Source organism: Ammospiza caudacuta, chromosome 3, assembly GCF_027887145.1.
Source record: "Ammospiza caudacuta isolate bAmmCau1 chromosome 3, bAmmCau1.pri, whole genome shotgun sequence".
Classification (NCBI taxonomy): domain Eukaryota; kingdom Metazoa; phylum Chordata; class Aves; order Passeriformes; family Passerellidae; genus Ammospiza; species Ammospiza caudacuta.
This window is the reverse complement of record NC_080595.1, coordinates 63,872,804-63,889,975: the sequence shown is the minus strand read 5'-3', so window position 1 is coordinate 63,889,975 and position 17,172 is coordinate 63,872,804. Positions and strand designations below refer to the sequence as shown.

At 36.3% G+C, this 17,172-nt stretch overlaps 1 protein-coding gene across 1 annotated transcript in view; it reads left to right on the top strand.

Moving 5' to 3' along the window:
* LAMA2 (laminin subunit alpha 2) overlaps positions 1-17,172 on the top strand; it is a 335,919-nt gene that overhangs the window by 132,814 nt on the left and 185,933 nt on the right. Inside the window, exons 10-12 of the mRNA XM_058802519.1 lie at positions 5,180-5,340; positions 8,822-8,962; positions 10,309-10,482. Of these exons, the coding sequence (XP_058658502.1) occupies positions 5,180-5,340; positions 8,822-8,962; positions 10,309-10,482 (476 nt within the window). The remainder of the gene's footprint in view (positions 1-5,179; positions 5,341-8,821; positions 8,963-10,308; positions 10,483-17,172) is intronic.

The following is a 17,172-nucleotide window of genomic DNA, read 5'->3' as shown; positions in this document are numbered from 1 at the left end:
TTAATGTCTTATTCAACAAAAAGACACAATAATGTGTGTTGAGAGGAAAAGCCTTTCTAATATTTCTTTTAAGAAAAGATTTCTGTGGTAATAGAAGAGGTTACTTTAAAATCAAGAGCGAGTCTGGACATAATTTTTAGCATAAAACTATCCTGAAAGAAGATCTCTTCTTCCCTTTTTTCCCTCTGACATTTGTATTCAGTACACTGATAAAATTCTTTTTACTGCATACTGCTCACCCTGGGCAGCAATTTGGTTTGAAGCACTGGTGAGTGTTCATAAAGGAAAAGCTGGAAAACATGGTCTGTCTGAAGGAATCTATCTACTCACCAGTGAACCAGAATGAACACTCAGGGTGGGTTGAAATACGTCTTAAAGAGTCAATGGCTGGTTGTATGAGGATAAATTGTTTGCTTGGTGTAGGATGGGAATATGCTGCTTAAATGTGTGCTAAGTAAATGCTTTGAGCAAGTAAAAGACATTAAACTAAAATGGAAATAAGACAGTAAGGAACATCACTGGGGATATAGAGTCACTGTGAAGAGTTCTCAAGTAAAATAAAGCTGGAGGCTGTACATTCTCTGTTCTTGAATACAGTAGGTAAGCAGCAATTAAAATGGAAAATTGTAGCAAATACTATAATAACTGGTGCATTGATAAAATCCATCAAGAGGATTTAAATTACTGCATCCTGTAGTCATAATCAGCTTTTGCTAGATAAGAGAAGGGCATAGAGAACCTGCTTTATACTATAGCATTCATTGTTTCAGGAAAGGAAGAAGTATCATTGCATTTTATGTATAATTTCCATTTTGATCTTTGTCCTCATGTGTCTCAGTCAATAGTCTAAAATCAATTGCTTGTAAAGTGTGTTATTGGTTTTGAATCTTCAAGAATGCTTTTTAAATATTCTTTCACGGCAGTCCTATATCTTATTGTTAGTGAGAAATACAAAAAAGATAAATTTAGGCTCAATCGTAAAATAAACTGATGAAGATTCCTCTAGGTTTTGTAACTGAAAGGCAATAATTTTAAAACTGAGCTTTCCCATCTGCATTCAATTCATCCTAATAATAACTAAACTTAAGTATTGCTGATAGTGCAGTGTTCCATACGGAAGCAAAGGTCCGAGCATCTAGAAGTATTCTTTACTCCAGCAATTAAGGCTTTCTGCATGAATTGGTACTCTTGTTTCAGGCTCTAATGGCTAGATTTTAACAAATAGCCATTTCACAAATAGCCCTTAAGCACCTGCAAGAACTGACAAGTTTGGAACCTGGCAGGGTTTTATAAGTCAGTCTTCAGGGCATGCTATCTTTTTCTCCCCCGTTGCCTCTTTAAGTACAATATAATCCCAATGACAGATGTTTATTTTTGCTGAAAAAGTCCTCTGACATTTTAGGATAAGTAAGATCCAGACATCTTGATCTTTATTCAGGCTTTGTACTACTTTGCTCAGCAAGCAATCCCATTCACTTCCATGAAATTATTTTTTAAATTTATAGGCTGTTGAACAGGAGTTGAAAATGACAGAGGCCATTCCTAGGATTGCAGGTTTTTTGAGGGTCTGGTTCATGCTTTTGCATGCATTTATTTTTGTGCAGCTTTGAAAGACTGCTAGGCTAGGAAAAAACTAACTGGTAAAACTCATATTTCAAGATGACTCATCCTCTAGGGTGCATTTTCAAAGCCTTTGCATGCTGAAAGACAGGACAGAAACTGATAATATGCAGGGAGAAAACGGAATAACAGCTTCATCAAATAAAGCCCCATTCAAACAAGACCTATGAAGGCATAGACCAAAAGCAAAAGATGTCCTTCTTTTGAAATATCAGTTAATTACAATAAAAACTAGAGACAGACCTGAAACATCTGCCCTAAATTGTAACGTAGTTAGACTGTTGACATATTGTACATTAGATGTGCACTACAGCAGCCTCATCACAAGCAACCAGTGGGGCACTGAGAGGAATTCACACACTGTGTAACACAGGGAGAGCTGAGATCTCACTAGAGCCGTAAATGGAAGAAGGATGGAGCCAAATCAAGCAACCAGACCAACTGTATCAACAAGTGTGAGAGCTGGAATGATGTGTGACAGGTAGCAGCCTCCTGCCTTCCTCTCTCACGTGGACTGTGAGGTCTCTTGATAAGTGGTGTGCTGAGGTTACCCATGTGTGCTGTATAAGAATGGGGCAAGCTGGGATGGTGACAATAATATTTTCAATAACTGCATAGAAAGGAAGAGAAGGAGAAGGGATAGTTCTTGTTGGGGATCTTAAAAAAAATGGATGGAGTGGGTAATGGAGGAGAGACTATAGATATAAATGAGTATTTGGGAGCTCCATACTGAGACATATAGTCTAATTTGAACTTGCTGAGACTTGATTTGTGAGATATGAGTTCCTGAAGCTTTCAAATGAGGTGGGCTCACTTCTAAAGAGTAGGCTTACCTGTGTCTCTTACTGCTGAACCCTGGAGTATAGCTAGCTATTTTCATCTGGAAGGAACAAAAGTTTCTCTGTTCCAGATCGTCCAGTTAGGATGCATTGACCCAGATTACAAGAGCTTGTGTCCTGCTGTGCTGTGGGGCCTTGATGGTAGCTGTTTGAGAGGAGAATAACTCAGAAATCTGAGAATCAGTTGAGCCAAAGGCATCAAAACCCACGGAGCACATCACTTTGAGATAGTAAGTAACAGAAATTTCATGCACTGAAATTCTGTGTATAATTAGGACAGATCAAGAAGGTGACAGTCAGTATGATGTGCTACAGGAGATCAAAGAGGCTTCAAGGTTAGAGTAGACAGATTGAATTTCACCTCTGTATAGATTACCAGATAATATAATTAAAAACTCCTGTAGGTGGCTGCTTCTTCAGATAGCTAGTTAAAGAAGCCATAAAAAGGAAAGCACCTCTGGATTTATGCATGAGGGACTGTTTTAAAACTCTCCTCCTGAAGGACAGTCAAATTCAACATTCTTGTTGGAATAAGAAAGCCTCCCTGAAAAACAACTTCATCAAAACAAAGAAATCTATAAAAGGAAAATAAAAATGAACAATCCAAGACTGCTAATGACAAGCTTAGAGTTTATAGACTGTGTATTAGACATTCAGAGAAGATGCATTTCTCTCGTTTAGAATTATTCAAGCAATGCAATTAAGCTAACAAAAGAAAAATACATCTTTTTAAACAACAGAAAGAAACCCACTGAAAATCAGAAGTTATTCCTAACTGAGGATAATAGAAAAGAATATAAATTGTGATAGATTCCAGAAAGTCATGCTCTTAATAATAAATACATATATTTTAAGGAATGATTTTCTAAATAGTTAGATGTTGCTAAGAGGTTCTTTTTCAGATAGTTCAGAATCAGTGTGCTAGAGATTCATCTGCTAGAAATGCAGTAGGAGTTAAGTATGGTTCAGGTGTAATCAAGACATAAATGGACATCTCAAGAAAAAAAGGTGCACAGCCGAAAAACTATATTAATTCTTTTTAACAGTGAGTAGAATAGCTCAGGGAATTTCCCACCTGGGAGTCTTCATTCATGGGGACAAGTCAGAAGAGCTGCCTCAAACAGAAGTGTCAGGTTTCAAGTGAACTGATAAATGCAGAATCAAAATTTGTTAGGCATATAGCATATTTATCCATGGCTTCAGGATGAATTGAGTAGTTGAAAATTGAATTGCTTGAGGCATTAAATATAGCTTACAGTATTTTTCAAGACAGATAATAATGTTGAATAGACACTGTTTATCCAAAAGAAAGACAGGGTGTTCCAGGAAACTTGAATCAGAAGGTCTGGTTTCTGTTACATGGAAATCACTAGATCTACAATAAAGGATTTATACCATTTCTGAAATGTGGCAAAAATCAAGACTAGGGGTTTTATGTAAAGGACATCGTGCCTTATGAATCTGTTTGAAGGGTTAAATGAATATGTGAACAAAGGCACATTTGATTAATATTGTATTTTGATTTTCAAAAGGTTTTGACAAGATCTTTTACCAAAATCCACAAAGGAAAGTGTAATGGGATAAGGAGAAAAGATTCTTTCATGGCTTAGTACTTGGTTAAAAGAATAAATGGACCGTTTTCACTGTGATGATCGATATGAACTGTTGAAAATATTCATATTTAACCTGGAGAAGGGATGAGTAGGAAGGTGACAAAGTTAGCAAGTACAAAATCTTTCAGCATAGAAAAATGAAAGAACTGCAAAATGTTCAGAAGGATCTCAAGATAGTGTCTGGGTAGTAAAATAAATGATGAATTTTTTGTAGCAATTACTGAGAAAAGTAGTTCTACTTGTACAGTGATTGCAGTGATTTTTGAATTAAGCACTATCAGTTGTGAAACAGCTCTTGGAATTATGTTGGACTGTCTTTCATCTCTGTTCTGTCTCGGCAGTAGTCAAAAACATCAACGGGTCCCTAGGAAATACTGTGGTTTTTTTAAAAAAAACAACAGAAAAAAATCATCAGAAAAACCAATCAAACCAACTTACTGTATGCACACCCTCTTTACATAATGTATTAGAACTGGAAGCAGTGCAGAGAAGGACAACAGAGGTTTTCGGCCATACCAAGCAGTTTCTGTGTAGAAATACTGAGTAGGCCTAGGAGTTTATGGCATATGAATTAAAAATGTCAGGGAGGATATGATAGATGTACATTGAAATCACAGATGGCATGGATAAAGTGAATGGTTACTTTCTCTTTTCTATGATATAATAATTAGATGGCAATAAATAGAGATTTATCACACATAGTGTTTTCTTTCACACTATACAAGGCTAAATGTGAAATTCCCTGCTTTGGAGCCTTACAGACTCTGAACGTAAAGGCATGTTGAAAGGTCTTCAGATGAATTAATGGAAGAGAAAGTTTTCAGGGACTGTTAGATGCAAAGAAGTAGGGATATGTTTCTATTTTCAAGATTTCTAATATGCAGATTTCTGGAAACTCAGAATTCAAATCACTGAATACTTGCCCTATTCTTACATTGTTCATTTTGCCTCTCTCAGATGACTGAGTTATAGATGGTGGTGCGAACAACAGTAAACACCTCCTTATGTTAAACCTACTAAACGTGTTGCTTTGACCACTCTAGTACACTTATCTGACAGTAATAATGACAGATGAAATACATCTCGTGTTTTCTCCCTCTTCCATAGATTTATTGCCTGGTTTCTGTCACTGCAAGACTGGCTATGCAGGAGAAAGCTGCAGTCGATGTGCCTTGGGTTATACAGGATATCCTGAGTGCCTGCCCTGCAACTGCTCCCTTGAGGGCAGTGAAAATGATGACCCCTGCATAGGTCCCTGCATCTGCAAGGTATGGATGTCCAGTTCTTTTCAGCCACAGAAAGATACTAATGGTACTGAAGGATTGCATTAATGCCCTTTTATTATGCCAGAGTATTGCACTGTTCTACCTAGCTGTGTTAGTATCTATGTTAGCCACTTCTCACAGAACACTTGGTCCTGTTTCTACAAAATCCTACACGATCTTGTGTCATCTCAGAACTCACTTCAATCAACATATTTGCCTAGGAGCCTTGTATGCTGCCAGTCATACAAGTCCTTAGAAATCTGTAATGAAGGGACACTTACAAATGATTACATCCTGTGAATCATTTGTCTCAAACCCCATCCTCATCTACTCAAAAGCTATATGTTTACAGCATTGTAGATTCTAAAACTAACCTGTAAATGTCATTTAAAAAGAGAAAATGAAGCAAACTGATGGTCTATTAAAACAAGAAAGTTGTCTTTTAGGAGTCGTCATTAGGAATATATGACATTCGTTCCTGCCTTGGGATAGTTGTTTAGAAATCTCTAACATGTTTAGAAAAACAAAATCTATCCTTTCTGTAGGATGAATGTCTTAGTTTCTGGGAAGAAAATTTAAGAGGGTTTCTCTCTGTGTGCCATTGGGTATCTCCCTCAAACTATATCTTGATGTTATATTGAAATGAAAAACATTTTTAAGCAGATACATCCACTTATAAAATACCTAGCTATCAGAAAGGCTTTATAAATGGTTGTGCTTTCTAAGTCATAATCTAGTAAGTGACCATGAATATGCCCAAAGGACTACTTACTGTACTGTCGATCAATTTTTCTGTACTGTATTTGTAGGAATTCCCTTCCAAAATTTAGTTAACAGAATTACTCACAAATGAGAATTTAAAAATACTTACATGGCATTCTTAAATACAGCAATGTACAAAAAATGCTTCAATCTCATGCTGCACACACACACAAAGCTCTTGTTTCACAACTGAATAGCCTGAAATCTACTCAGAGAATTAGCTTTATCCTCACTTTATGTAACAGCCACATGCTCTCTGTCAGAAATAAAATCATCCACATCATATTTCTAATTACTTAGCCATCAAGTCTAGAAGATCATAAGAGGGTGATTTTGCTATGTTCTGGCTTGGAATGGAGCTTTGATGAAGATGTATTATGCTAAATACCAGATAAATACTGCTTAATGATTCTTATGATGTTATTAATATAAAGCCAAACTGACCTGTTAGTGCACGCAGACCAAAATGAACAAATAAAGAATAGAAATAAGTGTTCCTATCCCAGAGAGTTCTCATTATATGCACTTTTCTCTCAGTGTTTGTCTTTTGTCTTCTTTGTGCTCCTCCTTTTTAAGTGCTTGTGGGAGAAAAATGATACCTTTTGTACATAGCTGAGATACAGATACATACACATTTAATTTCACTAGCAATCTTCAAATTCAAATCGAAGCAGAATATGGTCAAAGGGACACTGAAATCATCAGATTAGTTATGCTCCATGTGAAGAATAAAGTGGGATGTCTGGTTAATAGCAGGTCTTAGGAAATGCTTCCCTTCTTTTAATCACATCTTTCAATTACCTATGATGAGCTTTAAAATTGCTAAAGATAGTTTTCTTGTAAAGGAAATCTCTGAAAAACAGTCCTAACTGGATAGGCTTTGGAACTTTTTGAAGGTATGTGTTCAAAGTTTCATCTTTGGATAGCTTAATATTGCACTGAAAAGTATTGAGAAATACATGGGGTTGCAGAAACATTGCTTTATTTGCTGAGGGATAGGTCAGATCTCCTTTCCAACTCTGAATTTTATTGTATCTACTATTCTCTGAATTTGCTGCCTACTCAATGGAGTTCTACAGGTTTTACTCACATATGATGCTTGTGACTGCAAAGTGGGCAACTTTGCATTTAAACACGTTTGGTTTCCAGCTCTCTTTTTATTTTCCTCTTCCTGCTCTGCACACATTAAGCGCATCAACACGGTATAAAACTTTTGGGACCAGTGTTTATAACTGTAGTTTCTTAAATAAAGGGTGAGAGCATCTGTGTCCAGATGTTGCCCACATTATTGTTCATGTGAAGCATGAGTAACCAGTTGATTTTGACATACCCATGGCAGTAATAGGCATTGATTAATCCCAAGATTTCTGGTGAAAATATGAAAAAGCCAGCCTTGAGATTAATGAGATGTTGAAGTTAAATGTAATTGACTTATAACCTTGAGTTTTATTAAAGATGTTTGTGATTTGTTTAATAGTCTGTATGATATTATTGAAGAGGAGTATGGAGCACAGCAGCAGAGACAGAGCAAAGATACTTTGTTACACATATTTTTACTGTATAATTTGTGGTGAAAACATTATTAAATTTTCACTGTATCTCCCTTTTTGCAGGTCATTGCCACTTCCTGCACACTGTCTCTATTTTCTCTTAATTCATGTGTCCTATCCTTTCTCCCCATACATCCACTTGCTTTGCCCTATTTTTGCCAGGTTTGCTACGTCTTAACCAGGAGACTATCGAATGGCTTTCAGTGAATTTACTTGGGAGCTGTGCATTTTGGGCTATCCTAGACTGCACAGTGTAGGCAGGGTTTTTAGAATGTGTTCATTCTCTGCTGCTGTAGAGCCAACAGTTCAGTCCCTGTGCATTCCACAGAGCGCTGTCTCCAGGGTTAAGGAGACTGTGCATAATACCGCTGAAAGAGGAAGAATTTTCTGAGCTCTGTTGGGGAAAATACTGAATTATTAAGCCAGCACCATATCAGAAGACTCCTGCCACACACTCTGGGTAGAAAACCTACCTTTAACTTTGCCTATAGGACAAATTGATTTGTGGTATAAGATAGTAGGATTTAATGCACAACATAAGCTTTCTATGAAAAATATAATTACAAAATGCTAAGTTTAGAATAGCTCATCTATGTTCAGTGCCTGTGTTCGTGCAGGAGAGGAGTTTCCAAACCTAGCTGCATGGCTGGCAAACACATGTAGTTAAGGAAGGAAGAACTGCAGCCTGTTTACCACTTCTATTTATCCTAAATTCATCTATTAATGACAGAGCTCTGAAAAACTGATGCTCAGAGTGATTAGTATGACTGACTACTGCCACATACCTATAGTTTCCATCGGCTGGGTGTGCATGGATTTTGTCAGCCCTACCTACATACTACAGTTGTTGAGGTCATAACATTGTGCCATACTTCCTTTCCCCTCTGAGGCTCTCAAGTGTAAAGGATAGAAATTAGATTGGTACCTGAGATTAAGTATGTCCATTCATAGAGATGGGAAATGACAACTCTTTTAATGTCCAAATTCCATGTCTTATTATTTGCATGCAGCCACATAGCACCTTTTACTGTGCAAAGGATTTGCTGCTAACATTCACAAATAAGAAAGTCTTTTCTATAAATGTCTTTAGAGTCCTCCTGAAGAATAAAAGGCCAGTGATCTCTGATTCTCATCTATGACAACTGAAGTAATACTCTAATGTGCCTTTCCAGGAGCATGTTGAAGGAGAAAACTGTGACCGTTGTAAACCAGGTTTCTTCAATCTTCAGCAATATAATCCTGAAGGCTGTGAGGAATGTTTCTGCTCTGGGAAAACAAATGTCTGCAGGCACTCTCCCTTTACCTACAGAAATGTAAGAAAAATCATATCATACCAGTACATGTCTTTGCTTTGTATTTTTTGTCTTGTCACTAACCATTGTTACTAGGTTTTTTCTTATTAGAAAAGCATGCATGTCTCTTATTTTTCATATATCTGGAAGAAAATGCTTGTAAGCTTTGTCACTCTTTGTGAGAAAGTTCTGAAATAGAGCAATTAGAACAGTGAAAAGCACAAAAGAAGCTATAACAATATAAGTTGAAGCCGTATGCATAAACACAGTCCTGGAATGTGCATACATAACCACTCCTGAATTAAATGCTCCGTATCCATAGGGCAACCTCTTTTCCAGGTAATTATTAGATTTCTAGACCTGAAGTAATTAAGAATTTGGAAACAGTAAATGTACAACATAGAGCATAAGTAAGAAAAAGGAATGCCTTGCAGGGGGCATTTTGAATGCATTTCTTTTGTATGCTGCATTCCTAGGAAAGGATGTGAGAGGGAGATGAACCTGCTGTTCTTATTTATACTGTAGAAAAATGTCTTTAGCCTACAAATATACTCTAAACTGTAAATTAGTTCTCAAAGCTCAGACACTGATGCCACTTGAAACGGATGTTTGCTGCATATTCATGCCTGTAGATTTAGTTTGGGAAATGTGTTCTAGGTCTACTAGATCTTGATTTTGGCCATATTGTTATGCTGGAAGTCTTCAAGTAACAGCATATATGTCTAATGTTTTCATTTACATGCCAGCAACTGGGAAATTTTCCATTCCATGCCTGAGCTCATTTATTTTGCTGCTTGTATCTGGGCTCCAGAAGCCATCTTTGTAGAGTGTGCTCTTCTCTGATGATTCATTTCTAGTTATGGGATTTCAGAAATTCAAGTTCAGGTGCTTTCCAGCACCAAAAAGATATAAAAATATATTTGGTTTTGTAAATTTTAAGGTTTTTAGAATGGAAAAATATTATAAATTATGCTGCCTACAGCAATCAGAAAATGTATATCCATTTGTCATTTCATTTCTGTACAATCTGTGACCAAAATTATTTACTGAAAACTTGCAAAATATTTGTAAATATTCTTGAACATAGGTTTGTATGATGGAATTTCCTTCTTGCTCTGGACCATGAAGCACAGAATGAAAATACATGCAGTTCTTTCAAACTGAGAAGTTATAATTCCTAGTCATATACCATAAGGAATGTTTTCTGGTTTTATTTTGTGGTTTCCTCGGTTCCTACACTGCTCTTAAACCTAATCAGTTTTTTAAAAAATGGAAGAATGCGAGGCTGTGACTATTGAAATGATCAATGTCCTGATTCTTACCGTAATGTGGGTTTTATTTATCTATTTTTTTCCCTATCATTTTAGATAGAAGACATGAATGGTTGGTATCTGACTGACTTACCAGGTCTCATCAGAGTTATCCCCACGCAAAAGAGATTTGATGGGCATCAGCAGCTCAGCATCAGCAATGTGGCTGCACAAAAAGTACTGCCACAGATTTACTACTGGACCGCACCAAGTTCTTATTTGGGCAACAAAGTAAGTGCAGGTGGTACTTGCCTAAACATTAATTTGACTTATTGAGAAAAAAGGTAAGGCTTTGAAGGGGAGTGGAACTGACGGAGGATAAAATTGGTTAGCTGTTTGACTGGCAGAATTTCGAGCAGAAAGGAATCACCTGTGTGGAGTATCCTTTTGAGGCAAAAAGGTAGACAAAATTAGCTAAGTATCTTTAACCTTGGGCACTCTTTGGTCTCCTGTTGTCAGGTGTTAAAAAAGTGCAGCTAGTTCACAGCATTGGTTTTTGAATGAACTGGCTGGTGTGTGCTTCAACTTGGCCTCTTCCCACCTGTACTCTGCTTTGAAAGCCAGTTCCCTCATCTGCTTTTCAGAGATGCCGGTTGTGTATCAGATGTTGTGGGGGTGTTTGGTGCTTTTCAGGAAACTCGTGTGTGGGGAGCTCTCTGCCCTGGAACTCAGAAAATGCTGCTGTGAGCTTTGTGACAATTCTGATGTGTGTATTTAAATCTGCGTGTATCTAAGTGTGCATGTGCACACATATTCACACCCCACAGGTTAATACCAAATCCAAAATACTTTCATGAAAATCTATTTGTTTTCCCCAGAGAGTAGAGTTGAAGACTGAATGAGTCTTAAATGTGAAGAAAGCTTAAAAGCTTTCCATTTCCTATAACCCTGATTATGTTAAAACTTATCAGAAATGCTAACAGTGATGTATTTGAGCACGTTTTCCTCTGTAGTCTCTTCAGGCTAGTCAACCTTTTATTTATTTATTTCTTTCTGTTGGCTGCAAATCAGCATGACAGAAGGTAAGTGAGCACATTGAAACTAAATAACATCATTCCGAAGAATTGGGCATCCTTTTCATGGCCTATAAATTGTTAAAGAGAGTCAGGCTCACTTAGCTGGGCAGGAGGGAGTTTCTTCTATAATATTGCATGTCTGGTGAACTTACCCTGAAATGTGAACTGATACTTTTCCTTACAGAATTCTCTTGCTTCTAGCCAGTGAGCGAAATAATGGTAGGAATATGCACACGTTATTTGAATGTGGAAGATATTTTTTCAGTGTAATTTGGAGGTCCTTTGTGGTTACTGTCAGATATCACTGTATGAATGAAGCAATTTGCCTTAATAACTGAACCATATAAATTTTTGATACTACAATAACAGTGAAAGCACTCAAATTACCACAGTACATCTTAACTGTCATGTTGCATCACGTAAACTATAGTTGTAATGACATGCCTAGGCCAGATGATTTATTCTATGGGAAGGGAAATGGACATAGAATATTGAGAGTCCTTATTTGTAAACTCAATAAAACATTTCTCTAAGTAGCTCAAACTGAATAAAACCAAATAGCTGAATCTAGATAAAAACATCCTTTCTTGAGAATAACTGCTAGCTGTAGAAGAATTGGTGTGTCAAAGCATACAAAATCTTTAAAAATTTTTGTCTTAAGAAACATAGAAAAAAATTTAGGAAATCTTTTATCAAGATGTACACTTCTCTTGTAATTTATAAATCTTATGTCACAGAAAGCTGCCTCTCCTCTATGTTGCTAAAATTATTGCTCTTAAATAATATTTCCCAAAATAAAATTGAATAAAGAGAGGTAGTAATGATCCTGCATTTCCTAGTTTTCAAATATAGCTCAAAAAACTTATATCAAATAATTCTTTTATTATGAAGTTGGCATGTCCTGCGTGTGCCTCCACAGTGTTGATTGACATATATGTGCTATCTGATTGTTTTACATCCATCTCCATCTGCCTCTTTGGAAGGAAAAAACCACTATAAATAGGGTGCTCCTGTGCAGCCTTCAGCTTTTTCTTTTTCATCTGAATCTGGGTGACACTAGGCTATGTGATGCTGGTCTTTGACTGTGTCTCGAAGGAGATGTTCTAAATAACAAGAGGCTGTAGATGGTACAGGATTCTTGTTTATGTCAGAGTGGGAGAAAAACATGAGCAAATTAATTTAACATTACCATGCCCTTTTAGACTTCTAAATATATATGCAGCTACCAGAACTTAAACTTCTTTGTATAAATTCAAGTAACTTTTTAAAAACCCATGTAATATGCATTTGAACTGAGAAATTGAACAATGTTTTTGATGCAGAATACGTTTGGGAGTAATTTGGAGGAATTTAATTTCTAGAAATAAAATACCTAGTGGATAATTTGAGAGAACAGATTTAAAATGGTTAGTATTAAGGTTTTAGTAGGTATCATAAAACAGTTTATATTCCTGCCTGCCTACCTTCCCATAGCCTACTGAGCTAAGGATTGCAGCAATCATGAGGACTTGTGCTGTGTTAGACCTTCTAGAATCTGAAAAATTGCATTATTTTAGAAACTCTAATTACATTTTAGGTATTTGAAAACCTCATTTTCTTTTATTTAGCAGCTTCTTAAATTGATTTGACAATGGATCTATAAGTTTCTTTTAAACATGTGTCCATGCTAATATATTTTATTAATTTGTCTGAAAGTGTTATGAGTTATCCTAGGATAACATTTGATCAGAGCACTGAAAAGAAAATATAAATTAAATTAAATTAAAAATTAGATACCCAACTCAGCAGAATAATGTGAAACACTGTTTCTTTAAACTCAGTGCAGAAGGGTTAGGTGTGTGCAGTATTTTGGAAGTCTAACATTATGTATACACTCTGCCTCTTTGATGCCTCATCAAAAAGCAATTTGATAATTTGTGTGATGAGTAGAAGCTCCTTATAATTAGACAAAAGAAAACATGATATTCAACATATCTAAACATATGACACCTGTTCCCACCCCTCCATGACACAAACATGAGAGGTGGCTGAGGCCACCTTGAAATTCCATGAGGAAACTTCCATCTTTGGGTACATGTTTTTTTTTTATTTTTTTCTGTATCTTCAAGTTTTATCTTCCTTTCTCTGCCAAGGGCGAGCTTTAATGTGAGGGTTGAGATTTACCTTGCCTTTTTCAGATGATTAGGGCATTGCCTTTGGTCAGCAGTTGCAGGTTAGTTCAGTCCTTAGGTGGAGTCCGTCTTAGAATTCAAATCTCTGGACATTGTTAGGTCTCAATGCACAGCATGTAACACATCCCCTCCCACTCTTCCATCTGGGTTTTGAGCAGACACTAATGTTGCCGTTACTCAAACTGCAAACAACATGATGGAAATCCTGAACCACTTTTTCTCCAAACAGCTATATGCATGCTGACAGACTTGGATTGAGGCATTTCTTGAACTCACCCCTGTTTTTCAGGAATCATTTAAGTTAGTTGTACAGCATGATCCCATTTACTGTAAGTAAGGTGTATATAAGCTGATCCTTCATGGAGTCAGAGCATGTTGAAGATTAAAGCAAAAATATTTGAATGTTTATCTTTGTTTGTCAACATGTTTGTCAACTCCATAGACCTAAAGCAGCCATATGATAGATATTGTTCTTTCTCTGATTTCTAGTTAAAACCAAGACAGCAGCTGAAAGTTTTGTGTAGAGTCTGTGCATAGAGAACAGGAAGGGGACTTTTTGACCCTGTCTCTTCATTTATTTTCTTCTTATTTTATAATTATCTATTTGCTAATAACCTATTTGCTGACTTCACTAAGTCATTATTTTGTTGAGTGTAGAAATGAAGACACTGTAATGAGCCTGTAGTCAATTCATGCAAATTTAAAAACTCTGTCAGCCTTTTTAAAATACTTCACTGGTGGAAAACTAGATTGGGATAGAATGAGCAGTTTGTTTTGTGACATATTATCTATTACAGACTGCCTAGAATACCTCATAGGATTAAAAATTGAATTATAAAATAATAACAAACTAGCTCCTTATAGCTTTTATGTTTATTTCCTTCCATTTGTTTTCATTTCTTAGGCAATTCTGATAAAAAAAAGCGGAATAATGGAAGTAAATTTTAGTCTATGGCTCCCAGGGGGGAAGGGATGGAGTTGAGACCCAAAACAGAAAGAAGCGTAAATAACACAATAATCAGCTGGAACTGAAATGCTGGGATCAATTGTCCTGAATTATGAATGCAACTAAGCCCAGAAAGCTTCATCTAGTATTGTCATGGTTTCAGATCTCAACATTTTCTTGTTCATAGGACATGATGCAGTTAAAAAGATTCACAACTCCCTTACTTTTAGTGCCTGCCTCAAAAAAGGAAAGCAATCTAACATAATACTTTTTGGTATAAATGGATGAAATACACGTTAAAATGTAGTTGGAAGCTACTATTTTTTCCATCAGTTGGTTTTTTTGAAATTATTTGGCCTAGTGAAAGTATTCTAGCTTAGAGAATTCCAACACTCAGGCTGATTTTTTTAAGCATGTGTCTGTATTTCTTTTATTGTCAGGGAAGCAAATAGTGCAACATAGGTGGGCTGGTGGGATCTCCCTTCGTGCACCTTTCTATGAAAACCCTTCTTTCAGGTTGTATGGACAGTTTAGGCCCCCAGTAGAAGATTTTGTTCCCTGATGAATATGGGTTGTCCAAATTTAAGCAGGTCACCCTTTAGTGACCTACTGGTAGTGTATGAAGTATGTGCTCACTGTGTAATGGTAAGGCCAGAGTTTCGTGATGAATTTGCCTTTTTTATACCCTCTGCACATGAAAGTGTCGGCACCAGATTTGAGTGTGTAGCAAAGCACATCGCCAAGCTTGCAACAGTAAATTTGGAACAGAGTAGGGAATAATGTGATCCTCAAGTGTAAGGCATAACACACCAAAACCAGTTCTGTAGGGACATTTAATGATTCTTAATATATTGTAAGTATGAGTAGGATGAAGTGGTTGGGTTATATGCATGTTACCCATATCTATAAAAGAAACAGTAATAGGCATCAGCAGTACGTATGCAAGAAATGTCCTTCAACACTCCTGAATATTCAGAGTTGCTGCAAATTTCAGATATTTTAAGTAGTCAATGGCCAACTCGTGGCAGAAAATTAAAGCAATTCAGTTAAATCTAAATTAAAAATAAATTTTGTAAATTCAGCTACTTCAGTATCTTTTGTCTTTCATATTGTAATGCATTCTTCTAAGAAAATGATGGTTTAATTTATTGATGTTTTTATAACAAGTAACATTAAACTGATCTAAATAATTCTGTTTTATTTTAAATCACAATCTAAACTGATCTGACTGAAACCAAGTCACCATGGTAATCAGACTCACTCAACAGTATGAAGTTGTCTTCAATTCATAAAAATGTGCCATTTATTTTATTAGCACTTATTTCAATATAGCTTCTAAAAATTGAGATAATAGGCAGAGTCAGATATGGAAAAGATGAGACAAACAGAGCAGACATCCAAGGAAAGAACAAAACATTTTAAGGATTGCAACCACACCTGATGCTTTCTTTAAGTTTACTTAATTTGTATTTCATTATTTGATTTAGAGTCTTTATTTTTATTGAAATATTCTTTCAGTTTGGCAGCATGAAATGGCCAGGGGTAGGTCTCTGCATTCTTTCACAGCTGTGGCTTGCCAGATTTGGCTTGATCCCTAGTAAAAAGTGCAACAGTATTAGTACTGTCCTACTTGGGGCTCAGCTACCCATGACTGTAAAGAACCACCAAGAGATAAGTAAATTTTGCACAGTTTGTTCCTCGTTAATGCTTTTAATGATGCTTGGGTAGCCTGTTAGGACGGTTCAAGTGCAGCCATTATTGTGATTACAAGGAAACTAAGGATACCCAGTAGACTGTTACAGCCTCTTTGAGCCTTGGAAATGGGTTGAAACAGGGCTCAGACTCTGCCTAGCTGAGAACACTGACTGCAATATTTCATGTATCCCATGTTATATTTAATTTCTTGGTGCTGAAATCATCTTACACTACCCTAGATAAAAGAGGAAATTTACTGTTGCTGAAATTATTTCATAAATCTCAAGTGTCCTTTGTGTTACCTGCTTGCCCAAGTCTGCCTTGAAGGCAAGGGTTTCAATCAATAGAGGCAGTTGAAAAATGGAGAAACAAGCAGAAAATAAAGCAGTTTCACAAAAGAAAGGAAGTGAATGCTAGAGAGAGAACACTGAGGGGTGATAGGAAATAATTAAAAGGAAGTAAATTGGGGGAATATGCTTTCCAGCTTGCAAAGTTTTAAGTTTTACTCTCATTTCTTTGATTCCAAATACTAAAATAATGAAGGATCTGAAGAAGCAGAAGAAAAACAAAAACAACTTTGATTCGGGAAGAATTTATATATCTGGAGGTTTGTACTGAGGGCTTATCACCATGCAAAGATACATGGTCATGATGATTCCCAAGCTAGAGATAGCTAAATTAAATAGTGGTTACTTAACCACTGCAAAGGAAAACAGAAATTTATGAAAGGGAGGATACATTGGGATTTTGCTCTTCTTATATTTCATTCCTCTTATATACATTCCTCTGCATGCTAAATACTTCATCAGTAAATAAGTGTTTGCTTTGAAAACTATATTTAGAGTTCTTTGCTCATCACAGGGTACCTGTAAGTAAAGTGTTTAATCAAGTTTTACTCACTTAGATTAATCAGAGAGAATTTATAATCCAAACATCTAGTTCATATTGGGTTACACAGGACGTGATGAAGGAATTGATGCCCATCACCAGAAGGGTACACTTGAGAACTACTGAAAAGTCATTCTCAAAATATTGAGAACCATAAAGAGTTAGTTTTATGTATAGTTTCCAAATTTCCCTTTATGAATAAATA